The sequence below is a fragment of the Giraffa tippelskirchi genome, chromosome X, assembly GCF_054371585.1.
Source record: "Giraffa tippelskirchi isolate mGirTip1 chromosome X, T2T-mGirTip1v1.2.pri, whole genome shotgun sequence".
Taxonomy (NCBI): domain Eukaryota; kingdom Metazoa; phylum Chordata; class Mammalia; order Artiodactyla; family Giraffidae; genus Giraffa; species Giraffa tippelskirchi.
In genome coordinates, this window is record NC_137289.1 from 66,150,399 (window position 1) to 66,177,699 (window position 27,301).

Below are 27,301 nucleotides of genomic sequence, written 5' to 3' on the forward strand. Positions count from 1 at the left end.
ATATGAAATGCTGGGCTGAATGACTCACAAATTGAAATCAAGATTGCCAGGAGAAATATCAACAGCCTTAGATATGCAGATGATACCACTTTAATGGCAGAAAGTGAAGAGGAACTAAAGAGCTTCTTGATGAAAGTGAAAGAAGAGAGTCAAAAAGCTGGCTTAAAACTTAACATTAAAAAAACAATGATCATGGCATCTGGTCCCATCACTTTATGCCAAATAGATTGGTAGAGAGTGGAAACAGTGTCAGATTTCATTTTCTTGGGCTGCAAAATCACTCTGGACAGTGACTGCAGCCAGGAAATTAAAAGACACTTGCTCTTTGGAATAAAAGCTATGACAAACCTTGACAGTGTATTATAAAGCAGAGCTATCACTTTACCAACAAAGGTCCGTATAATCAAAGCTATGGTTTTTCCAATAGTCATGCATGGATGTGAGAGTTGGACCATAAAGAAGGCTGGGCATTGAAGAACTGATGCTTTCAAAGTGTGCTGGAAAAGACTCTTGGGAATCCCTTGGACAGCAAGGAGATCAAACCAGTCAATCCTAAAGGAAATCAGTCCTGAATATTCATTGGAAGGACTGGTGCTGAAGCTGAAGCTCCAATATTTTGGCCACCTCATGAGAAGAACCGACTCATTGGAGAAGACTCTGATATTGGGAAAGATTGAGGGCAAGAGGAAAAGGGGGTGACAGTGGATGAGATGGGTGGATGACATCACCGACTCAATGGACATGAGTTTGAGCAAATTCAGGGAGATATTGAAGCACAGGGAAGACTGGCATGCTGCAGTTCATGTGGTTGCAAAGAGTTGGATACAACTTAGTGAATGAACAACAACAGTGGTAAAATTTTAAGTTGGTTCATGTGTTAAACTTTGACAAAAATTATTTTCTTAATATTTTTCTCAATCTATTTGTAATAGTCCAATCTAGTCCAGGCTATGGTTTTTCCAGTGGTCATGTATGGATGTGACAGTTGGACGGTGAAGAAAGCTGAGTGCCGCAGAATTGATGCTTTTGAACTGTGGTGTTGGAGAAGACTCTTGAGAGTCTCTTGGACTGCAAGGAGATCCAATCAGTTCATCCTAAAGGAGATCAATCCTGGGTGTTCATTGGAAGGCCTGATGTTGAAGCTGAAACTCCAATACTTTGGCCACCTCATGCAAAGAGTTGACTCATTGGAAAAGACCCTGATGCTGGGTAGGATTGGGGGCAGGAGGAGAAGGGGACGACAGAGGATGAGATGGTTGGATGGCATCACTGGCTCGATGGACATGGGTTTGGGCAGACTCTGGGAGTGGTGATGGACAGAGAGGCCTAGCGTGCTGCAATTCATGGGGTCGCAAAGAGTCGGACACGACTGAGCGACTGAACTGAACTGAACTGAACTGAATTTTTAGCAACATCACTATGAATTTTGACTATATTATCAGTCCTATTAAGTTAATCTTTTCTCGTCTCCTTCACCATCAAGGCTTCTATGCCATAAATCAGCATTTTTTAATATTCTATTTTCAATCTGCAGTTGAGTGGAGTGTACCATTAATATCCTAGTTTAGGATCATCCAGCACTCTGTGGATGTGGCCATGTTGGCTGTTTTTGAAACTGTGATGTCATAGAATCCCTCATAATTCTGTCTGTATTGCCCTGGTAACCATCATGTACAGTGTGTTTCAAAGCCAACACAGAGCAGTCTGATCATTCATCCTTCTCAGGTAACATGTATTTTACTTTCTCTAGAATTTTTTGAATCTTACTTTGACTTCAAAAGTTCAATACAATTGTACATAAATATTGAAGTTTTTCTTTTATGATTACTGTGATATGTAGTTATAATTTTTGCTTGATTCACATTTTCTGGAATTTTTTTTCTTATTTTAAAAATGTAATTGCAGTGGTCTTCCTCAGATATCTCCTACTCATATATACGTTGCTCATTCTGTTGTCACTCCTTCCAAATGTTTAAGTTTTTATCTCTTCGATCAAGATATATTATATAGGATAATATCTCAGTGATTTTTTTCTTTTTGAACTTTGTACTTGAATTTATATCTATCACTTGTGTATACCTTTAATATCCTAGTCTAGGTCCCTTAAAATTCTAGGTTGTCATGGCAACCTTTGTGTACATAACATTTAAGAGCTAAATTACACTAGTCTGATAATTTATCTTTTCCATGTTATATATTTTTTAAATCTTTTCTGGATTTTGTGTGCTTCTAATTTTAACTTTGATCTTTTCAAATTCCAGTATATTATGCTTAGATATTGGCTTTATTATTTATTATTATCTTTATCATTATATAATGTGATATTTGTTTGATTTACACCTTCAACTCTGGAATTTTTAAACATGTAATTGTAATGGTCTATTTTTCATCAACCTTCTGTATGTCTGATTGTCACTCTATGGTTCCTTCCAAATCATTCATTTTTTTTTATCTCTTTTAATCATCATATACTTTATATCATAATGTTTCTGTGCCTTGCTTTCTCTTTCTCATTTTATTTTTATTTATGCCACATGAGTGTGTAACCCCATGGACTCTAGCCCACCAGGCCCCTCTGTCTGTGGAATTTTCCAGTGAATAATACTGGAGCATGCTGCTATTCCCTTCTCCAGGGAATCTTCCCCACCCAGGGATTGAACTCATTTCTTTTGAGTCACCTGAATTGGCACGTGGGCTCTTTACCAGCTGAGCCACTGTCCCTGCTGGCTTACCAGTCCTTTAATATCCTAGCCTAGGCCAATCCTAGTACTGTGAGCATGTGGATCTCTTGGTTGGTTTTTTGATTGTGATGTCAGCCCCTTAAAATTTTAGGTTTTCCTGGCAGCCTTCATGTGCACAGTGTTATACAGCCAACTTAGACCGGTCTGATTATTCACCCTTTCCAGGTAATATAGTCTTATCTTTTCTGGATTTTTTGTTTCCCTAAAAAAAAAAAGGACTTTATTTTTGTCCTTTGAAAGTTGTGCAGAATTATTTGTAGATATTGATTTCTTTATTTTAATATTATTCTGGCATATTATGTTGTATTTGTTTTACATTTTTAGTTTTGGATGTTTTACTTTTCTATTAAAAAAAATCTAATTATAATGATCAAATTTTCAACATCCTCCCTTATTGGCCATTGTCACTCTATCAATCTTTGCAAATTATTCTCTTCTCATCTCTTTAATCACCATACTTTTCCCTTTAATCACAATACTTTTAAACCACAATATCTGTATACTTTTCTCTCTTTGTTTATGCCTTTGAATTTATATCCATCACTTGTATATATACTTAATATCTTAGCCTCAGTCAAACCTAGCACTGTGAACATGTGAACATATTGACTGGCTTTTTTGTTGTGAGATAAGAAACTCACAATATCTAGTGCTCTAGGCATATGACCAAACAGGTTGAATTTTTCAATGTAAAGTTGTAAAAGTGAAAGTGAAAGTTAATCATAGAGTTGTGTCCAACTTTTTGTGACCACCCCATGGTCTGTAGCCTGCCCGGCTCCTCTGTCCATGGAATTCTCCAGGCAACAATAGTGGAGTGAGTTGTCATTTCCTTCTCCAAAAGTTGTAAAGTCCCTCAAAATTCAAAGCTACCCAGGTAAACTTCTGATGCACAATGAGAGTGACATCTCACATAAGTCCAATAATTCAGTCTTCGCAGACCACACTTTTTTTCTTCATTCTTGATTTTTGAAAGTGTGTCAGATGCATCTATTTATTATTAGCTATGTTCTATTTAGCTTTCTTCTGGTAAATGTTTATAATCTATTCTCACAATTTTACTTATTTATGATATTTATGACCACTGTATCTTTAAACCTCTAATTATTAATTATACTAATATGTATTTTATTTTAATATAATATACATAAAGATATACATATATAGCTATTTAATTTTCATCTATTACTTGAGTACAGTATAACTTTAATATGCTAGTGTGAACATTACCACCAGTATGGACATGTTTTACACCTTGGTTGGGTTTTTTGTTAGATCACAAAGTCCATGAAATTCTGTCTATATTGCCTTGGCACCCCTTGGATATAGGTGGTTCAAAGCTTGCTCAAACAAGTCTGCTAATTCACCCTCTGCAGTTATTTGTTCCTTTTTGAATTTTTGCAGGATTCTTTTTTTATTGACATTTGAAACTTGTACTGGATTGTGTTTTCATACTTGTCTGCTTATGATGGTGATAACAATGATGATGATGGATGACAATATTTGTAGCAACTTCTATTTAAGTCAACTTTCTTTATTTCACCTCATAAGTTATCTTTTATATGGTCTGTTTTCCCACCAGCATTTTATAACTCAATATTTTCTTCCTTGTATATTTTCAAATTTTATTTACAAGTTGAGTAGACTATATCTTAAGCATAACTTGGTTGGATTTAATATTTCCTGTCACATAGTTGCTCAACATTCTGCACAGATTTCCCAGACAGCATTCAAATGCATAGTGCTTTAGCAATAACTTACATCTGTCTGATAATTCACCATTTACAGGTAAAAGATATACACATACACACACTCTCACACACATATGCACATGTAAGGGAGGGTGTTTGTAGGTATGCACAGCAATACATTGATGAAGAAATTTTAAATTCAAAAGACAGACCAAAGTTTTTTCATTATAAAATCACTTAAAACAGCAATCTGTATTTATTCAACATTTTTGAAGCAATAATTAAACCATTTTCATAATAATCAGATTGCTAGGTTTTAAAATATTTGCAAAGCTTTCTGAGGGTATTGTGAGTGCATTCGTGTGTACGTGGTGTTTCTTTTATTCTTAGTGCCAAAGCCCATCAATAAAAACTAAAAAAAATTCTCTTATTTTTTTACATCTCAACAGGTTTACATTCAATGCAGAGTATTCGAAAAGAAAAAATAAGACTGATGAATTTAGGAGTAAGTAAACTTTTCATTAAATAATGCAAATTCTATTTAGAAATTATACTGATAATATATATTAGTCTTTGCTTGCACACATATTGTATTGCAATTTTTATGAAGGTGTTTATCAATACTTAGAACAGTTGATTCATTTATTTTCAGAGCAGATCAAAGAAAATCCTTGTGAATTTTTCTGACAATAGTATTGCATGAAAGAGTCTGAGTATCTGAATTTTTAATTTGGAGAAGAGATCTTTTCTTTGGTCCTAAAATCTCATATCAATAAAGTACATTCCAATATCCTGTCAGTCCATGACTTTTAATTGGGAACACAGTATTTTAAATATAAATCATTGCAAGTATTTAGGCAACATTTAAGGTAAGTCCATTCTTTCAAAAATTTATCGACCAAAGAGACACTAAAGATTACTGGACTTGTAGAGAACATAAGAAATATACTACACATTTTTAAAGATATCTTTTTGTTTTTGTTGTTCTTCTCAAAACTTATTTTGGCATGAAAGCATATTTAGAAAAATTCGAACAATATTCTTGCCAGAAGGACTCAAACACTTAATATTTACAAAATTGAATGAAAATACTTGTCTCCACTTAATGGCTTTCTGAATAACTATACCATGCTTAGAGTCAATGTTTTAACTATGGGAAAATGTTGATTATTTGAAGGGATATTTCCTGTTAATGTAAGTACAGAATTTGGAGTAGACTCCTCCTCTCTACTCATATATTTTCATTCACTGTAAATTCTTAAAATAATTGTTTTCCAACTGTTTTTAGTGGAACTGAAGTACTTCAATATGATTTTAGGTAAACTACAGTATAATAAGATGTTCATTAAATTGAAAAATTGTGGTCACTATATATTTTTCTTGAGTGTTTGAAAAGCCTTAAAGAAAATACTGCTTGTTTGATTTTGCTAACCATTTTCTAAACTGATTTAACTAATTATTTGTTTTCTAGTATAATCAAGAATATACTGTGAAAGTATCCTTCCTCCAGGCATATTTTAAATGTCTTAAAATGGAGAGTTTTAAAATATTATTTTCTCATTTTTTCTATTAATGAAGATTCTCTTGTGATGTCCCCTTTTTCATGGTTGATATTAGCAATTTATATCTTTTTTTAAGATTGATAAATATAACTAGAGTTTTATATAGTTTTCTTTACAAACTCTTGATTTTGTTGATTTTCACTATTGTTTTTCCATTTTCTCTTTACAATATTTGTCCTCTTTATTGTTTGCTATTTTCCCCTTTGTTTGTTTATTTTTTTTTCCTTTCAACTGTCTTAGGATGGAAGCCTAGATCACTGATATGAGATTTTCTATTGTAGACATTTATGAATATAAATTTACTTTTACTTCTTATACACATCCAGTTTATTTTGATATTTTATTAATTTAAAAGCATTTATATTTATATTAAAACCTAAGCTATAAATTTTCTGCTATAGGATTTTTGAGACTCTGTATGAAAGGAAAGCAGCTTGAGACACCAACCAGGAAAGTCACAGTAACAGATTATTCTTCTAACTGAGAATTCTTAACAAATAACATTTTACAGTCCCAGGTAAGTCCATTTGTTATAGCTCACTGTTTAGGAGCATAGAGACTTATTGAAATGAAATTCAAGAGACTTATTAAAAAAGCATGAACCCTAGTCATTTACTATCAATATTTACATCTTCTTAACAAAGTTCTGAATGTAAAAACTCCTAGTTAAGTGTTGATGTAGACAGAAACTTCAACTGATTAAAGCATTGCTTGGTGTTAAAAGTGTAGTACCATTGAATCCTCTCCCGGGGCCCAAATCTATTAGTTAAACATATCCTTATACATATATGCTAAAGACTTTACCATGCACATGCAAAATACACATGCCCAATATTCATAATGTACATTATCATTGAAGATTTAGATGTGATTTTAAGTATACAGATGATATATACTAGAAAAATATTAAATATATTGAACTTATTAATATTTTTGTTATTGGTGTATATATATATACACATATATATGTATATGTGTATATATATATAGACTTCCCTGGTGGCTCAGAGGGTAAAGCATCTGGCTACCATGCAGGAGACCCGGGTTTAATCCCTGGGTCTGGAAGATCTCCTGGAGAAGGAAATGGCAACCCACTCCAGTATTTTTGCCTGGAAAATCCCACGGATGGAGGAACCTGGTAGGCTACAGTACATGGGGTCGCAAAGAGTCAGACACGACTGAGCAACTTCACTCACTCATATATATATATATATAGGCACATGTTAATTTATTTTATCTAATCACATATTCAGTATTCTATTGAATAGATTAATATATCACAAATAGGTAAGTGTATTTTTTATTTATAGTTATGGCTTTGGTCTTAAATTGTTTATTAATGAGGCAGTTCTGATACGAGTATCCTGATAAATGTTCCCTGATGGAAGTAGCCATGTGTTTCTCTTAGAAATTTGACCCTGGAGGGAAGAGTATGGACAATTTTTTATATATTGACAAATGTTCCAAAAACTGCTTCTAACAATTGACACATTAGTATAATGCCCTTCTCCCACATCCTAGTCCAATGCTAACCAAAGTGTGGTTCATTGACTAGTACAGTTCTATGAGTTGTTTAGTACAGATAAGCAACAAAAAAAGTACGCTAATTGAGGGTAAGAATTGTTCTAGTCTAAATATTTTAATATTTGGTAATATTCTGGGTATTTTATTTGTATTTTCATAAATATTAGAGAATCTGAATTAAAATTTTCACTTGGCCATTCACATTTTCTCTTTTGTTACATCAAGCACGTGTTTCCTGCTGTATTGACTGTATTGATTTCTTAAGTGCCTTTTTATATTCTTTAGAAAATATTTTTGCTGTATTTTATTCTTTTTTTTTTCTGCTTAGTGTTTGAATTATTAGCCACGAAACATATTTTTTAGTGCTTGGAGCATGATAGACACCCTTCTGCTGCTACTGCTACTGCTGCTGCTAAGTCGCTTCAGTCGTGTCCGACTCTGTGCGACCCCATAGACGGCAGCCCACCAGTCTCCGCCGTCCCTGGGATTCTCCAGGCAAGAATACTGGAGTGGGTTGCCATTTCCTTCTCCAGTGCATGAAAGGGAAAAGTGAAAGTGAAGTCGCTCAGTCGTGTCCGACTCTTAGCAACCCCATGGACTGTAGCCTACCAGGCTCCTCCGTCCATGGGAATTTCCAGGCAAGAGTACTGGAGTGGGTGCTATTGCCTTCTCCAAGACACCCTTCTAGGCAATGCAAATGCAACAGTGAAAAAGTCAAATTCTTAAAATTAAGGAATTTACATCCTAAAGTGTATGTGTCTGTGTGTATGTATTAGGAAGCATAGAGACAGATCCTAACTGCATAATTTCAATGTTTGTTACGGTATTGACATGCTGGCTTAAGTTATGAATGTAAATTGGAAATGATGAGTAAAGGTCAGAATTAAAATAACAGGAATGTTCTGGCTTTACATGTGTTATGTGAGAGAAAGTGAGAAGTCAAATATAACACCAAGTACTTGGCCTGAGAAATAGGAGAATAGCAGATGACACTTTCTAAGTTTCAGAATATTCCGAGAGGAGAATGTCTGGGGACAAAATCAAGAGTTAACTTGATATAGTACATTTGAAAGAACTATTAGAGAGTCAAGTGATGATATGAATAATGTTTATGCATATAAACATGGCTATTGAAGTATTAGACTTTAAGATCATCAGTGTATCAGATATTCCATGTTATGAGTCTAAATTATATAACATATGGAAAAATACAGACAAGCAAAGGAGTCCAAAAGAGCACCTTGTAACACATGAGTGTATACAGTCCCAGTGGAGCTCTTGCAACCAGAAAAGAAGACTGAGTTGGAGCAGGATTTTGTTTTTGTTTTGTTTTTTTGCCACTTTATTTATTTTTTAATTGAAGAATAATTGCTTTACAGAATTTTGTGGTTTTCTGTCAAACATCAACAAGAATCAACCATAGGTACACCCATGTCCCCTCCCTCCCATATCTCCCTCCCATCACTCCCTCCTAGATTGTCACAGAGCCCCATTTGAGTTCCCTGAGTAATACAGCAAATTCCCATTGGATATCTATTTTACATATGGCATTGTAAGTTACCATGTTATTCTCTCCATACATCTCACCTTCTCCCTCCTCCCCTCACCCTGTGTCCACAGGTCTGTCCTCTGTATCTGTTTCTCCACTGTTGCCCTGAAAATAAATCATTAGTTCCATCTTTCTAGATTCCATATACATGTGTCAATATATGATATTTATATTTTTCTTTCTGATTTACTTCACTGTGTATAATAGGCTCTAGGTTTATCCACCTCATTAGAACTGACTCAAATGCATTCCATTTTATGACTGAGTAGTGTTCCATTGTGTATGTGTGTGTGTATATATATATACTACAGCTTCCTTATCCATTTGTCTGTCAAAGGACATCTTGGCTGCTCCTATGTTTTAGCTATTGTAAGCACTGGGGCAATGAACATTGGGGTACATGTGTCTTTATCAATTGTGATTTCCTCAGGGTATGTGCCTAGGAATGAGATTGCTGGGTCATATGGTGGTTTTATTCCTAGCTTTTTTTAAAGGAATCTCCATACTGTCTTCCTTAGTGGCCGTATCAATTTATATTCCCACCAGCAATGCAGGAGGGTTCCCTTTTCTCCACACCCTGTCCAACATTTATTGTTTGTAGACTTTTTGTTGATGGTCATTCTGACTGGTGTGATGTGATATCTCATTGTAGTTTTAATTTGCATTTCTCTAATAATGAGCAGTGTTGAGCATCTTTTCATGTGTTTGTTAGCCATCTGTATGTCTTCTTTGGATAAATGTCTGTATAGGTCTTTTTCCCACATTTTGATTAGATTGTTTGTTTTTCTGTTGTTGAGTTGTATGAGCTGCTTGTATATTTTAGAAATTAATTCTTTGTTAGTTGTTTCCTATTTTTTCCCATTCTGAGGGCTGTCTTTTCACCTTGTTTGTAGTTTCCCTTGCTGTGCAAAAGCTCTTAGTTTTATTAGGTCTCACTTGTTTATTTTTGCTTTTATTTCCATTACTCTAGGAGATGGGTCATAGAAGACCTTCCTTTGATTTACATCATCGAGTGTTCTGCCTAAGTTTTCCTCTATGAGATTTATAGTTTCTGGTCTTACATTTAGGTCTTTAATCCATTTTTAGTTTATCTTTATATATGGCATTGGAAGTGATCTAATTTCATTCTTTTACATGTAGCTGTCCAGTTTTCCCAGCACTACTTATTGAAGAGCCTATCTTTGTCACGTGGTATATGCTTGCCTCCTTTGTCAAAAATAACGTACCCATAGGTGCATGAGTTTATCTCTGGGCTCTTTATCTTGTTCCATTGGTCTATATTTCTGTTTTTGTGCCAGTACCATAATGTCTTGATGACTGTAGCTTTGTAGTATAGCCTGAAGTCAGGAAGATTGATTCCTCCAGCTCCATTCTTCTTTCTCAAGACTACTTTGGCTATTAAGGGTGTTTTGTGTTTCCATATGAATTGTGAAATTTTTGTTCTAGTTCTGAAAAAAATGACATTGGTAATTGATAGGCATAGCATTGAATCTGTAGATTGAATTTGGCAGTATAGTCATTTTCCCAATATTGATTCTTCCTACCCAGGAACATGTAAAATTTCTCCATCTGTTTATATCATCTTTGATTTTGTTAATCAATGTCTTATAATTTTCCATGTACAGTTCATTTGTCTCCTTAGGTAGGTTTACTCCTAGATATATTATTCTCTTTGTTGTAATGGTGAATGGGGAAGATTTCTTAATTTCTCTTTCTAATTTTTCATTGTTAGCATATAGGATTGCAAGTGATTTCTCTGTATTATTACTGGCCTTGTATCCTGCAACTTTGCTGAATTCACTGATTGGCTCTAGTAATTTTCCGATAGTTTCTTTTGGGTTTTCTATGTATAGGATCATGTCATCTGCACACAGTGAGAGTTTTACTTCTTCTTTTCCAATCTGGATTCCTTTTATTTCTTTTTCGTCTCTGATTGCCATATCTCTGACTTCTATAACTATGTTGTATAACAGTGGTGAGAATGGGCACCCTTGTCTTGTTACTGATCTTAGAGAGAATGCTTTTAGTTTATCACCATTGGAAATAATATTTTTTGTGGGCTTATCATATATGGCCTTTACTATGTTGAGGTAGATTCTTTCTCTGCCCAGTTTTTGAAGCATCTTTATCATAAATGAGTGCTTAAATTTGTTAAAGACTTTTTCTTCATATATTGAGATTCAGTTCAGTTCAGTCACTCAGTCGTGTCCGACTCTTTGCGACCCCATGAATCGCAGCACGCCAGGCCTCCCTGTCCATCACCAACTCCAGGAGTTGACCCAAACTCATGTACATTGAGTCGGTGATGCAACTAACCATCTCATCCTCTGTTGTCCCTTTCTCCTCCTGCTTTCAATCTTTACAAACAACAGAGTCTTTTCCAATGAGTCAACTCTTCGCATCAGGTGGCCAAAATGTTGGAGTTTCAGCTTCAACATCATTCCTTTCAACAAAAACCCAGGACTGATCTCCTTTAGGATGGACTGGTTGGATCTCCTTGCAGTCCAAGGGACTCTCAAGAGTCTTCTCCAACACCATAGTTCAAAATCATCAATTCTTCTGCACTCAGCTTTCTTTATAGTCCAGCTCTCACATCCACACATGACCACTGGAAAAACCATAGCCTTGACTAGACGGACATTTGTTGGCAAATTAATGTCTCTGCTTTTTAATATGCTGTCTAGGTTGGTCAGAACTTTCCTTCCAAGGGGCAAGTGTCTTTTAATTTCATGGCTGCAATCACCATCTGCAGTGATTATGGAGCCCCCCAAAATAAAGTAAGCCATTGTTTCCACCTTTTCCCCATCTGTTTGCCATGAAGTGATGGGACCGGATGCAATGATATTAGTTTCCTGAATGTTGAGCTTTACACCAACTTTTTCACTCTCCTCTTTAACTTTCATCAAGAAGCTCTTTAGTTTTTCTTCACTTTCTGCCATTAGGGTGCTGTCATCTGCATATCTGAGGTTATTGATATTTCTCGCAACAAGCTTGAAGCTTGAAGCTTGTGCTTCATCCAGCCCAGCGTTTCTCATGATGTACTCTACATATAAGTTAAATAAGCAGGGTGACAATATACAGCCTCTACGTACTCCTTTTCCTATTTGGAAATAGTTTATTGTTCCATGTCCAGTTCTAACTGTTGCTTCCTGACCTACATACACGTTACTAAAGAGGCAGGCCAGGTGGTTTGTTTTTCCCATCTCTTTCAGAATTTTCAACCGTTTATTGTGATCCACACAGTCAAAGGCTTTGGCATAGTCAATAAAGCAGAAATAGATGTTTTTCTGGAACTCTCTTGCTTTTTCAATGATCCAGCGGATATTGGCAATTTGATTTCTGGTTCCTCTGCCTTTTCTAAAGCCAGCTTGAACATCTGGAAGTTCATGGTTCACGTATTGCTGAAGCTTGACTTGGGGAATTTTGAGCATTAATTTATTAACGTGTGAGATGAGTGCAATTGTGCGGTAGTTTGAGCATTCTTTGGCATTGCCTTTCTTTGGGGTTGGAATGAAACCTGACCTTTTCCAGTTCTGTGGCCACTCCTGAATTTTCCAAATTTGCTAGCATATCGAGTGCAGCACTTTCATAGCATCATCTTTGAGGATTTGAAATAGCTCAACTGGAATTCCATCACCTCCACTAGCTCTGTTCTCAGTGATACTTCCTAAGGCCCACTTGACTTCACATTCCAGGATGTCTGGCTCTAAGTGAGTGATCACACCATCATGGTTATCTTGGTCATGAAGATCTTTTTTGCATAGTTCTTCTGTGTATTCTTGCCACCTATTCTTTATATCTTCTGCTTCTGTTAGGTCTATACCATTTCTGTCCTTTACTGAGCCCATCTTTGTATGAACTGTTCCCTTGGTATCTCTAATTTTCTTGAAGAGATCTCTAGTCTTTCCCATTCTATTGTTTTCCTCTATTTCTTTGCATTGATAGCTGAGGAAGTCTTTCTTATCTCTGCTTGCTATTCTTTGGAACTCTGCATTCAAATGGGAATATCTTTCCTTTTCTCCTTTGCTTTTTGCTTGTCTTCTTTTCACAGCTCTATGTAAGACCTCCTCAGATAGCCATTTTGATTTTTTGCATTTCTTTTCCATGGGGATGATCTTGATCCCTGTCTCCTGTACAGCGTCATGAACCTCCGTCCATAGTTCATCAGACATTCTGTGTATCAGATCTAGTCCCTTAATTTTATTTCTCACTTCCCCTGTATAATCATAAGGGATTTGATTAGGTCATACCTGAATGGTCTAGTGGTTTTCCCCATTTTCTTCAATTTAAGTCTGAATTTGGCAATAAGGAGCTCATGATCTGAGCCACAGTCAGCTCCCGGTCTTGTGTTTGCTGACTGTATAGAGCTTCTCCATCTTTGGCTGAAAAGAATATAATCGATCTGATTTCAGTATTGATCATCTGGTGATGTCCATGTGTAGAGTCTTCTCTTGTGTTGTTGGAAGAGGGTGTTTCCTATGACCAGTGCATTCTCTTTGCAAATCTCTGTTAGCCTTTGCCCTGCTTCATTCTGTACTCCAAGGCCAAATTTGCCTGTTACCCCAGGCAGTTCTTTACTTCTTTCTTTTGCATCCCAGTCCCCTATAATGAAAAGGACATCTTTTTCGTGTGTTAGTTCTAGAAGGTCTTGTAGGTCTTCATAGCACTGTTCAACTTCAGCTTCTTCAGCATTACTGTTCAGGGCATAGTCTTGGATTACCATGATATTGAATGGTTTGCCCTGGAAACGAACAGAGATCATTCTGTCATTTTTGAGATTGCATCCAAGTACTGCATTTTGGACTCTTTTATTGACTCTGATGGCTACGCCCTTTTTTCTAAGTGATATCTGCCCACAGTAGTAGATATAATGTTCATCTGAGTTAAATTCACCCATTCCAGTCCATCTTAGTTCGCTGATTCCTAGAATGTTGACTATTGACTTTATCATATCGTTTTTATCTTTCAATTTGTTGGTATGGTGTATCATGTTGATTGATTTGCATATACTGAAATATCCTTGCATCCCTGGAATAAACCTGACCTGATCATGCTGTATGAGTTTTTTAATGTGTTGTTGAATTCTGTTTGCTAAAATTTTGTTGAGAAATTTTCCATTTATGTTCATCAGTGATATTGGCCTGTTATTTTCTTTTATTGTGTTGTCTTGACCTAGTTTTGGTATCAGGGTGATTGTGGCCTTGTAGAATGAGTTTAGAAATGTTCCTTCCTTTGCAGATTTTTGGAAGAGTTTCAGAAAAATAGGCATTAGCTCTTCTCTAAGTGTTTCATAGAATTCCCCTGTGAAGCCATCTGACCATGGGCTTTTGTTTTTTGGGAGATTTTTAATAACAGACTCAATTTCAGTGCTTGTAATTGGCTTGTTCATAATTTTTATTTGTTCCTGATTTATCTTGGGAGATTGAACTTTTCTAAGAATCTGTCCCTATCCTCTAGCTTGTCCATTTCTTTAGCATATAGCTGCTCACAATATTCTGTTATGATCCTTTGTATTTCTGTGTTGTCTGCTGTAACCTCTCCTTTTTCATTTCTAACTTTGTTGATTTGATTTTTCTCCCTTTTTTTCTTGATGAGTCTGGCTACTGGTTTGTCAGTTTGTTTGTATTTTCTATGAACCAGCTTTCAGTTTTATTAATCTTTGCTATTGTTTTGTTCATTTCTTTTCCATTTATTTTGCTCTGACCTTTATGACTTCTTTCCTTCTGCTGACTTTGTTTTTTTTTTGTTGTTGTTGTTGTTGCTCTTTTTCCAGCTGCCTTAGCCATAGAGTTAGGTTATCTGTTCGATTCTTTTCTTGTTTCTTGAGGTAGGAATGTATTGCTATACACTTCCCTCTTAGAACTGCTTTTGCTGGATCCCATAGGTTTGGGGTCATCGTGTTTTCATTGTCACTTGTTTCTAGGAATCTTTTGATTTCCCTTCTTATTTCGTTAGCAACCTCTTCGTTATTTAGTAATGTTTTGTTTCATCTCCACGAGCTTGTATTTTTTGCTGTTCTTTTTTTTCTTTTCTTTCTTTCTTTTTTTTTTTTTTCTGTAGTTGATATCTTTTCTCATAGTGTTGTGGTCAGAGAAGATACTTGATATGATTTCAATTTTCTTAAACTTACTGAGGCTTGATTTTTGTCCGAAGATGTAGTCTGTGCTGGAGAATGTTCCATGTCCACTTCAGAAGAAAGTGTATTCTGTATTTGAATAGAAAGTCCTAAAGACATCAATTAGGTCCATTTGGTCTAATGTTGCATTTAAGGTTTATGTTTCCTTATTGATTCTCTGTTTTTATGATCTGTTCATTGGTGTAAGTGCAGTGTTGAAGTCCCCTACTATTATTGTGTTACTTTCAATTTCCCCTCTTAAGCCTGTTAGTCTTTGCCTTATGTATTGAGGTGCTCATATGTTGGGTGCATAAATATTTACAATTTTTATGTCTTCTTTTTTGATTGATCCTTATTTGTCTCTTATACTATTCTTTATTTTAAAGTCTATTTTTTCTGAAATAAGGATTGCCACTTTGGTTTCCTTTTGGTTTCCGTTTGCATGGAGTATGTTTTCCCATCTTTTTACTTTCAGTCTGAATGTATCTCTAGGTCTGAAGTGAATCTCTTTTAAGCAGCATATATATGAGTCTTGCTTTTATATCCATTAAGTATGTATCTTTTGTTTGGTGCATTTAATCCATTTATTTTAATGTAATTATTGATATATATATATATTTGTATTGGCATTTTCTGAATTATTTTGGGTTTGTTGTTGTAGGTCTTTCCTTTCTCTTGTTTTTACTGGCTATGTAAATCCCTTTAGTATTTGTTGTAAGGCTGCTTTGGTGGTGCTGAATTCTCTCAACTTTTGCCTGTCTGTAAAGCTTTTGATTTCTCCATCAATTTTTAATGAGATCTTTGATGGGTGTAGTAATCTTAGTAGCAGATTTTTTTTCTTTCAGTACTTTGAATATATCTTGCCATTCTCTTCTGGCCTGCAGTATTTCTACTAAAAGATTTACTGTTAATCATATGGATTTGTCCTTGTATGTTACTTGGTTTTTTTTTTTTCCTTGTTGCTTTTAATATTCTTTCTTTGTGTTTAATTTCTGTTAGCTTGATTAATGTTCCTTCATGTGTTTCTCCTTGGATTTATCCTGTAAGGGACTCTGCACTTCTTGGACTTGACTGCCTACTTCCTTTCCCATGTTGGGGAAGTTTTCAACTATAATTTCTTCAGAAATTTTCTCAGTACCTTTATTTTTCTTCGTCCTCTGGGACTCCTATAACTTGAATGTTGGTCCATTTAATATTGCCCCAAAGGTCTCTGAGGCTATCCTCATTTCTTTGAATTCTTTTCTCTTTATTTTGCTCTTCAGCAGTTATTTCCACCATTCTGTCTTCCAGCTCACTTATCTATTCTTCTGCCTCAGTTATGCTATTGGTTCCTTCTAGAGTATTCCTTATTTCAGTAATTGTGTTATTCATGTCTGTTTGCTTATTCTTTATTTCTTCTATTTCTTTGGTGATTGTATTAACTGTGTTAAGTGTTTCTTGTATTTTCTCAATTCTATTTTCAAGTCTTCAGAACATCTTTACTACCATTATTCTGAATTTTCTTTCAGGTCGATTGCTTATTTACTCTTAGTTTATTTGGTGTTTTTTTTTTTTTTTGGTTTCTACCTTGTTCTTTCATTTGTGCTGTATTTCTCTGTATTTTCATTTTTTTTTCCTAACTTGATCCACTTGAGGTCTCATTTTCCCAAGCTTTAGGGTCGTATTCCTTCTTCTTTTTGATTTTTGCCCTTGGAGGGAAAAGTTGGTTGGGTGATTATTGTTTACTTCTTGTTAGGTGTGACTTATCCCTGTGTTCTAGTGGGAAGAGATCAAGCAAGTAATTACAGAAATAATAGGACATATACACACACTTCCACACAGTTATAACCAAAATATTCTAAAGAAAAGAGTACAGGAGATTGACTCAGTGAATAAGGGAAACCAAAGTTATATTGACCAATTAAAAGCAGAGCTAGCTAATGCTCAATATGGAAAACTGAGCATGAGTAGAGTGCCAGCTGGGGAATATACCAAAGAGAGCTCAACAATTTAACTTACTTGTTGAAAAAAAAAAAGCATGAAGGGAAAAAGGGAGAAGAAAAAAGAAAAAAAAAAAGAGGAGAAGAGAGGGAAAATAGAAAAGGAAAGAGTGGAAAAGAGGCAAAAAAGAAAGTGAAAAGAAAAATAGAAAAGCAAAGAAAAATAGAAGCATGTGAAAAATATTTATATATATTCAGAAACAGCTACAGCCAGTAAAGAACTATAAGAAAAGCAGTTGAATATATAAAAAAGAAAATCAGAAAAATCACCAAAAGAAAAAAAGTGAAAAAGGAAAAGATCTTGAAATGATTTTTTTAAAACAAGAAAAACAAAGAGTAAAACTCCACAGCACCGCAAAAGGCTAATGGAAGGTAGAAATATGTAGGGGGGGGTAATCAGTGTGATTTATAAGAAAATAAAATGTTCTCAAGGTCATAGTTCTTCTTGGTTGTGGAGTCTGCCCACATGGATGGGGCTGGGTTAGAGTCCTGTGATGTTTTCTTGGTTGGAGGAGCTTGTGCCTACATTCGGGTTCTGAAGGGCAATGCAGTGTCCAGTAGTAGGTTTTGAAGTGTCTTTGTGTTCAGTATGTCTTTGGGCTGTCCTTCTGGCCTTGGTAGTGTTAGACACATCTATTTCTGCAGCCACTTCAAAGTGGCCCTCTCAGCATATCTTCACTACCTCTAGGCTCCTACTTGTTCTTGGAATCATTGCCTCTGCTTCTATTCCCCAGCCAGACCCCACACTGCTGGCCGAAGCTTGCCAGGTAAGGATTTGTGTGGATCTTTCCTCGGTTCCCTGACCTTGTGCTCTGCATTGTGGAAAATTGTGTTGGCTTCCCTCAGTCCCCTGAGCTTGCCCTCTATGTCATGGGGCTTGTGTGCACTTGTCTTTGATCACCAGGCTGCCCTATATTTCGCCAGGCTTGTGTGCACTTATTTCTTGTCACAGTCTGCCCACTATGTCGTGGGGTTTGTGTGTTCTTATTTTGTCTCTTCAGCCCACCCTCTTTGCCGTGGGGTTTCTAGAGGCTTCTCTCCATTGACTGAGCCTGCTGTCTGGTTGGGGCCACAGTCCATGAACTGTTTACAGGCTGAGAAGTTCATCTTCCTCTCTTTTATGCCCTCTATGTTCCTGCTTTGTCTGATTTTCCAAGACTCCACAACTCTCCCGTGGGTCTGCCTAAAAGGGACCTTCCCTGTGCACAGGAACTCCTCCTGTTTTAGGTCACCTTCCCTCCCTTGGGGCACAGGCTCCTATCCAGAAATTCTCAGTCCTTTCCTTTTTAATGTCTCTATCCTCTCTCCTGGATGACCTCTTTTGAAGGAGGTCGCCATTATCTTCATTACATCCACCATAGTTTGGGCTCTGGTCAAACAACAGGGAGGAAACACAGCCCCATCAATCAATTGAAAATTGGATTAAAGATTTACTGAGCATTAACCTGCTCATCAGAACAAGACCCAGTTTCCCCCTCAGTCAGTCTCTCCCATCAGGGAAAAACTAACCAAACTGATCACATGGACCACAGCCTTGTCTAAATCAATGAAACTATAAGCCATGCCATATAGGGCCACCCAAGGTGGATAAGTCATGGTGGAGAGTTCTGACAAAATGTGGTCCACTGGAGAAGGAAATGGCAAACCACTTCAGTATTCTTGCCTTAAGAACCCCATGAAAAGGCAAAAAGGTGAAACACTGAAAGATGAACTCCCCAGGTCAAGAAGTGCCCACTATGTTACTGGAAATCAGTAAAGAAATAACCAGAAAGAACAAAGAGACGGAGCCAAAGCAAAAACAACACCGAGTTGTGGATGTGACTGGTGATGGAAGTAAAGCACAATGCTGAAAAGAGCAATACTACATAGGAACTTGGAATGATAGGTCTATGAATCAAGGTAAATTGGAGGTGGTCAAACAGGAGATGGCAAAAGTGAACATCGACATTTTAGGAATCAGTGAACTAAAATGAAATGGAAAGGGTGAATTTAACTCAGGTGACCATTATATCTACTACTGTGGGCAAGAATCCCTTAGAAGAAATGAAGTAGCAATCAGAGTCAACAAGAGAGTCCAAAATACAGTACTTGGATGCAATCTCAAAAATGACAGAATGATCTCTGTTCGGTTCCAAGGCAAACCATTCAAAATCACAGTAATCCAAGTCTATGCCATGACCAGTAATTCTGAAGAAGCTGAAGTTGAATGGTTTTATGAAGACTTACAAGACATTTTAGAACTGCTGCTGCTGCTGCTGCTAAGTCACTTCAGTCCTGCCCGACTCTGTGCAACCCCATAGATGGCAGCCCACCAGGCTCCGCCGTCCCTGGGATTCTCCAGGCAAGAACACTGGAGTGGGTTGCCATTTCCTTCTCCAATGCATGAAAGTAAAAAGTGAAAGTGAAGTTGCTCAGTTATGTCCCACTCTTAGCAACCCCATGGACTGCAGCCTACCAGGATCCTCCAACCATGGGATTTTCCTGGTGAGAGTACTGGAGTGGGTTGCCATTGCCTTCTCCACTTATACAACTAGCACACCCCCCAAAAGATGTCATTTTCATTATAGGCGCCTGGAATGAAAAAGTAGGAAGTCAAGAGCTACCTGGAGTAACAGGCAAATTTGGCTTTGGAGTAAAAAACGAAGCAGGGCAAAGGCTAACAGAGATTTGCAAAGAAAATGCACTGGTCATAGGAAACACCCTCTTCCAACAACACAAGAAAAGGCTCTACACATGGACATTACCAGGTGGTTAGTGCTGAAATCAGTTTGATAATATTCTTTGCAGCCAAAGATGGAGAAGCTCTATAGAGTCAGAAAAAACAAGACCAGAAGCTGACTGTGGCTCAGATCATGAACTCCATTTTGCCAAATTCAGACTTAAATTGAAGAAAGTAGGGAAAATCACCAGAACATTCATGTATGACCTAAATCAAATCCCTTATGATTATACAGTGGAAGTGACAAATAGATTCAAGGGTTTAGATCTGATAGACAGAGTGCCTGAAGAGCTATGGACAGAGGTTCATGCTATTATACAGGAGGCAGTGATCAAGATCATCTCCACGAAAAAGAAACGCAAAAAGTCACAATGGTTGTCTGACGAGGCCTTACAAATAGCTGAGAAATGAAGAGAAGCTAAAAGCAAAGGAGAAAAGGTAAGCTACACCAATTTGAGCGCAGAGTTCCAAAGAATAGCAAGGAGAGATAAGAAAGCCTTCCACAGTGATCAACGCAAAGGAATAGAGGAAAACAATAGAATGGGAATGACTGGAGATCTCTTCAAGAAAATTAGAGATACCAAGGGAATATTTCATGAAAAGATGGGCTCAATAAAGGACAGAAATGGTATAGACCTAACAAAAGCAGAAGATATTAAGAAGAAATGACAAGAATACACAGAAGAACTGTACAAAAAAGATCTTCATGACCAAGATAACCACGATGATATGATCACTCACCTAGAGCCAGACATCCTGGAATGCGAAGTCAAGTGGACCTTAGGAAACATCACTGTGAAGAAAGCTAGTGGAGGTGATGGAATTCCAGTTGAGCTATTTCAAATCCTAAAAGATGATGCTGTGAAAGTGCTGCACTCAACATGCCAGCAAATTTGGAAAACATAGCAGTGGCCACGGAACTGGAAAAGGTCAGGTTCCATTCTAATCCCAAAGAAAGGCAATGCCAAAGAATGTTCAAACTACCACACAATTGTACTCATTTCACACACTAGTAAAGTTATGCTCAAAACTCTCCAAGCCAGGCTTCAATAGTACATGAACCATGAACTTCCAGATGTTCAAGCTGGATTTAGAAAAGACAGAGGAACCAGAGATCAAGTTGCCAACATCCGCTGGATCATAGAACAAGCAAGAAAGTTCCACAAAAACATCTACTTCTGTTTTATTGACTATGCCAAAGCCTTTGACTGTGTGGATCAGAAAAAAACTGTGGAATATTCTTGAAGTGATGGGAATACCAGGCCACCTTACCTGCCTCCTGAGTAATGTGTATGCAAGTCAGGAAGCAACAGTTAGAACTGGACATGGAACTTCAGAATGGTTCCAAATCGGGAAAGGAGTACATCAAAGCTGTATATTGTCACCCTGCTTATTTAACTTACATGCAGTGTACATCATGTGAAATGTTGGGTGAATGAAACATATGCTGGAATCAAGATTGCTGTGAGAAATATCAGTAACCTCAGATATGCAGATGACACCACCTTTATTGCAGAAAACAAAGAAGAACTAAAGAGCCTCTTGATTAAAGTGAAAGACGAGTGAAAAAGTTGGCTTAAAGCTCAACATTCAGAAAACTAAGATCATGGCATCCAGTCCAACCACTTCATGTCAAATAGATGGGGAAACCATGGAAATAGTGACAGACTTTATTTTGGGGGGCTCTAGAGTCACTGCAGATGGTGATTGCAGCCATGAAATTAAAAGACTCTTGCTCCTTGGAAGAAAAGCTATGATCAACCTAAACAGCATATTAAAAAGCAGAGACATCACTTTGCCAACAAAGGTCTGTCTAGTCAAAGCTATGGTTTTTCCAGCTGTCATGTGTGGATATGAGAGTTGGACTATAAATAAAGCTATGCAACAAAGAATTGATGCTTTTTAACTGTGGTGTTGGAGAATATTCTTTAGAGTCTCCTGGACTGCAATGAGATCCAACCAGTCAATCCTAAAGGAAATAAGTCCTGAATATTCATTGGAAGGACAGATGCTGAAGCTGAAACTCCTATATTTTGGCCACCTGATGCAAAGAACTGACTCACTGGAAAAGACCCTGATATTCGGAAAGATTGAAGGCAAGAGGGGAAGGGGACCACAGAGGATGCTATGGTTGGATGGCATCACTGACTCGATGCACTTGAGTTTGAGTAAGCTCCAGGAGTTGGTGATGGACAGGCAAGCCTGGCATGCTGCAGTCCATGGGGTCGCAAAGAGTTGGACATGACTGAGTGACTGAACTGAATTGATCCTCTCTCCTACCTCATTTCATGAAGCTTAGCCTGTCCTCCTGGAGGTCGGGGGCTTTCTGCTCTCGCCTAGAGGTTACTTTATAGGAGTTGTACAATATCTTGATGTGTTTTTGATGTATTTCTCGGAAGTCAGGTGAACTCCCCTTCTTACTCCAATGCCATCTTCTTCCACTTTCTGAGTCAGAACACTTTAAAGTTAAAATATCACTGAGCAAGTAAAAGGAATAGAGAACTGGTATATGCTATAACATAATTGAATCTGAAAAGCAATATGTAAAAGCAAAGAAGTGATTCATATTGTATGGTGAAAATCACTACAATATTGTAAAGTAATTAGCCTCTAATTAAAATGAATAAATTAATTTAAAAAAGAAGCAAAGTGAAAAGAATCCTTGTACTTTTTGATAATATTTTCATTAAATTTCCAGAAAAGGCAAGTTTATAAAGGAAAAATAAATGAATTAGTTTTGCCAGGGTGTGGAAACAGGATTACCTGCAAATGAGCATGAGGAAGCTCTTTGGGGTGATGAAAATGTTCTAAAACTGGGTTTTGTGATGGTTGTAAATAACTGTAAATTAAAAGTCATTAAATTGTATGCATAGACTATGTACATTTTATAGTATATAAATTATTCTTCAAAAGCTCTTAAGGAAAGTGAGAAACCCTGTAAATATGATATTATTGAAGACTAGAGAGTTATATTTTTCCAAAAATAATTCTCAGCCAGTAGTGCAAAGGGTGAAAAAACTTGGCACTGGCTTAGACAAAATGAGGTTTGAGATGACTCTGATAAGAAAATTCAAAGGATCTGTTTCTGATATTTAACAAAATGGTGGTTCTTTCCTCACTGTCCTTATAATTTGAGCCTTATCTTGGTACTATTATCATAGTAGAATAGAGGAACCTTGGATATTTTTTGTGAAGTTGTATAAATATTAGGATTTCAATGTTTATTGACTTGAGTTTATAGATTAATTTGGAAAGGAATTGTCTTTAAAATATTTATTTTTCCCACACAGTAATATGCAAAAAGGCAACTACAAGATTTTTCTGGCTATTGATCATTTAACTGCAACATATCTAAATAGCTAAAAATCAACAATGAATTCAAAAGAAAATAAATTAACTGAGCACCAAAGTAGGTATATTCAAAAGGAAAAGGATGTTACTGCTTTAAATTCAGAAGAGAATCTTGGCACTCCAACCTCCAAAAATAAATTCACTGAACTCCTAGAGAAAACAAGTTGGTTGGAAAATGATCAGGAACCTGCTGCATCCTCAAGCAATAAGAGTCAATTTATCATGACCTCAACAAACACTCAAGTTTTTCATGTGCCTCTGGAGGAGAAACAATATGTGAATCAGTTTGAGGAAGGTACACAAGCAAAATTCTGTCTAGATATCATGCAAAGAACTGGTGCCAACCTGGAAATAACTTTTGTCAAAAACAAAGGCCTCTACATTACAGTCTCTGGAAAACCAGAAACTGTTGCAAAAGCTCAGAAGGAGATTTTTGCACATTTTGGGAAGCAAGTTTTAACTACATCTTCCACTCCCAAAGAAAATTTTTGCTCCATTGTAGGCAAGACTGGAGAAAAACGACAAAGCCCAGAACAAAAATCTACAACCAACATTCAGACCTTATGCCCAGTTAATCACACCAGCTGGATCAATATTGGCACCAAAGAGGTCATGAAAAAGACTCCATGTGAAGTCTTATTTATGTCTACTGAACAAGACAAGTATGCTGAAGAAAGGTTAGCTGTGGAAAAAGCATTTCCTCCTTTCATTGCTGAACCATACAATAAAACTTTTGACAAAATCTTACAGAAAACAGAGGCACAAATCTACAATTCACCATCTAGTGCCAATCAGACACAAGTAAGATTTCCTGAAAAAAAGGAACAAGTACCTCAGGATCTGGATTTCTTAAAGAAGAGCTTTGAGAATACTCCAGAGAAAACCACACCCATAGATGTGGAGATGAAATTGCAGCACACATGTACAATAGGTCCCAAAGGCAATTCTATCCAGAAGATCCTGAGAAGAACTGGAGTTCTGATAGAGATCTCACCCTCATATAACATGTCAGATTCTGTGGCATATCAACATAAACCTGAAAGTTTAAGGAAGGCATTTACTGAAGACTACTTGAAGACCAAGATTTATACTCTTTCCTCCATCTCTGCACCTTCTTGGCTTCACAGATTTGTTATTGGTAAGAAAAGTCATAATATATCCACAATTATTCAGAACATACCAGAAGTTTGCATAGAGTTTACTGGAGAAGATAAAATTACAATAGAGGGACCAACAGATGATGTTAAGCGTGCTCAAGAGCAAATTGAGGTCATAGTAAAAGATGTAATTAACAGGATGGATTATGCAGAAATTAATGTTGACTGTAAGTTTCATAAATACCTGATAGGCAAGAAAGGTGCTTTTATAAATGGAATTAAAGAAAGGAATAAGGTTTCTGTGCTAATCTCACCTGAAAATGAAAAGAATAACTTGATAAGAATTGAGGGGGAATCACGTGGTGTCCAACAGGCCAAGAAAGAACTTCTTAAATTTGTTTCTCATTTAGAAAATGAGCACAAGGACTTAATCATTGAACAAAGATTTCACCACACAATCATTGGACAGAAAGGTGAACGGATACGTGACATCCGTAAGAAATTTCCAGAAGTTGTGATTACTTTCCCTGACCCAGCACAAAAAAGTGACATTGTCCAGCTTAGAGGACCAAAAAGTGAATTAGAAAAATGCACACAATATTTGCAGAATATGGTGACGGACATTGTAGAAAGTAGCTATTCCATAACAATCCCCATCTTCAAAAGGCTTCACAAAAATATCATTGGAAAAGGAGGTGCAAACATAAAAAAAATCTGTGCAGCAAGCAACACCAAAATTATTCTTCCATCAACAAATAGTGACTCAGAAAATATTGTCATCAAAGGAAGGCCAGAAAACTGTAAATTGGCTTGTGATTTGATTCTTTCAATTCAGAAAAATATAAGCAATATTTCAGAAGAAGAAATTTCTATTCCTTCTAACCTACACAAATCCCTTATGGACCCTAAAGACTGTTTGGTTGATGAAATCATGGAAGAATGTGGAAGTGTCCATATCCTCTTTCCAAACAACTCAGAACTTCAAAGAGTCATTATTAGGGGGCATGCCCAAAGTGTTGAGAAGGCCAAGAAAAAACTGTTACAACTAGCAGAAGAGCAAAAGAAGAGTTATTCTGTGGTCCTCCGTGTTAAACCACAGTATCATAAATTTCTCATGAGTAAAAAGGGAGGCAATGTTCCCAAAGTCTGTGAAGAGACTGGAGCACATTTCATTTTCCCTATTCCTGAAGACAAGGATCAAGAATTGATAACTATTACAGGGACAGAGAAGGCCATCAGAGATGCACAAATTAAACTACATACTCTGATTACAGATCTAGATAATGCAGTGGAGGACAAGATACTGATAAATCCTATGTATCACCAGCAGTTTTTTGTGCAAAGGGGTCAGGTGTTACAGGACATGCCTGAGGAGTATGGTGGTGTGATTATTAACTTTTCACATTCAGGAAAACAGAGTAACAAAGTCACAATCAAAGGAGCAAGACCTTGTGTTGATGCAGCCAAGAAACATATTCAGGAGATTATTGAGGACTTGGACAATGAAGTCACAACAGAATGTGTTATTCCCCAGAAGTTCCAACATTTTTTAATGGGACCAATGTGTTCTCGAGTCAGACAAATCACTAAAGATTATAATGTCCAAATCAAATTCTCAGATAGAGAGGAAATTTCACTTGCTAATAAAGAGCCAGCTATTCCAGAAAACAAGGAAGAAGGGGGAAAGAGGAGTACAAGAGATGCTTCCATTTCTCCAACAGAATGTGACACCATATTTATCTCAGGCCAAAAAGAAAAGTGCGAAGCCGCCTTTGTAGCCCTTAAGACTCTAATTCCTGTCACCGATGAAGTAAATGTTCACTTTGATCTACACCGTTACCTCACTGGTCAAAAAAAAAGTAGGATACACAAGATAATGGATGAGTGTGAAGTTAAAATACAGATATCATCACCAGGATTAAAATCTGATATCATTTCCATCACTGGCCTTACTGGAGATGTAGAACGAGCCAAGGCTAAATTACAAGAACAAATCAAGACTCTACAAACCGAAATAGAAGATCAATCATTCAAAAATTTCAGACTCAACTTAACAGTAGACCCCAAATATCACCCCAGGATCATTGGTCGAAAGGGCTCGGTTATCACTCAGATTTGCTTAGAGCATAAAGTTAATGTCCATTTTCCAAGAAAAGGGAGCAATGAAATACAGGACCAAATTACAATCGTTGGATATAAAACTAACACCCTAGCTGCCCGGGATACAATAATGAAAATAGTGCATAAGTTCGAAAAATCAGTAACTAGGCAAATTTCACTAAACAACCGTGTTTATAGCCACATTATTGGATGCCATGGAAAAGCCATTCATAAAATCATGGATCAATTCCAAGTCGACATCTGTTTCCCACCTATAGGAGTCCAAGATGCAAACATTGTCACGGTGACTGGACTCCCTAATAAGGTCACAAAAGCAATTGATCATATCCTTAGTCTAGAGGAGCATTTTCTGGCAGTTATTCCAAAGCTTGAGTTACAAAAGGAGCATATGAAGAAGATCACTTTGTGTAATTCATTACATACTCCATCCAAGAGTTTTACAGGAAAAGATGTTCCCTGTACTGCAAACAACATTCAGAAGATTCCGGACATGAGCAGCTCTCAAGAATTTCCCAGCTTGGAGCATCAAGTGGACTTTGAGATTCACCCTTGGAGATGCAAGCAATGACCCCCAAGCCAGAAATTGTCTCAGCAAACTTGCATAACATGTCATAAAAATTATCTCTAAACTGACTCAGCTTCTGGATCGCATGCACATTTCTTACACTTTAGCTCTAATGCATCCCTCCTTAAATCCTCCAAAATATACTACAGTGAAAGTAAAATGCTCAGTCCCGTGTGTGTAGTAATTACCAGTGTAGTGTCTAATTTCAACTCAAGACTTGCCTTTGAAACTTCAGTTATGGGACAAACTTTCCATCACTTTAAATGTAATTCATTAAAATATTAAACTAA

General features: G+C 36.7%; 1 protein-coding gene across 2 annotated transcripts; it reads left to right on the forward strand.

The window, feature by feature from the left end:
* Window positions 1–1,637: 1,637 nt before the first annotated feature.
* On the forward strand, window positions 1,638–27,301 carry LOC145537048 (vigilin-like). Of its 2 annotated transcripts, XM_081567523.1 has the most exons (5): window positions 1,638–1,725; window positions 2,833–2,906; window positions 4,879–4,934; window positions 6,393–6,508; window positions 23,168–27,301. In XM_081567523.1, the coding sequence occupies exon 5, from the start codon at window positions 23,250–23,252 to the stop codon at window positions 27,012–27,014; it is 3,765 nt and encodes a 1,254-aa protein (XP_081423649.1). In that variant the 5' UTR covers window positions 1,638–1,725; window positions 2,833–2,906; window positions 4,879–4,934; window positions 6,393–6,508; window positions 23,168–23,249; the 3' UTR covers window positions 27,015–27,301. The 2 variants fall into 2 exon arrangements, with proteins under 2 accessions (XP_081423649.1, XP_081423650.1); XM_081567524.1 differs by lacking the exon at window positions 2,833–2,906 and having other exon boundaries at window positions 1,648–1,725.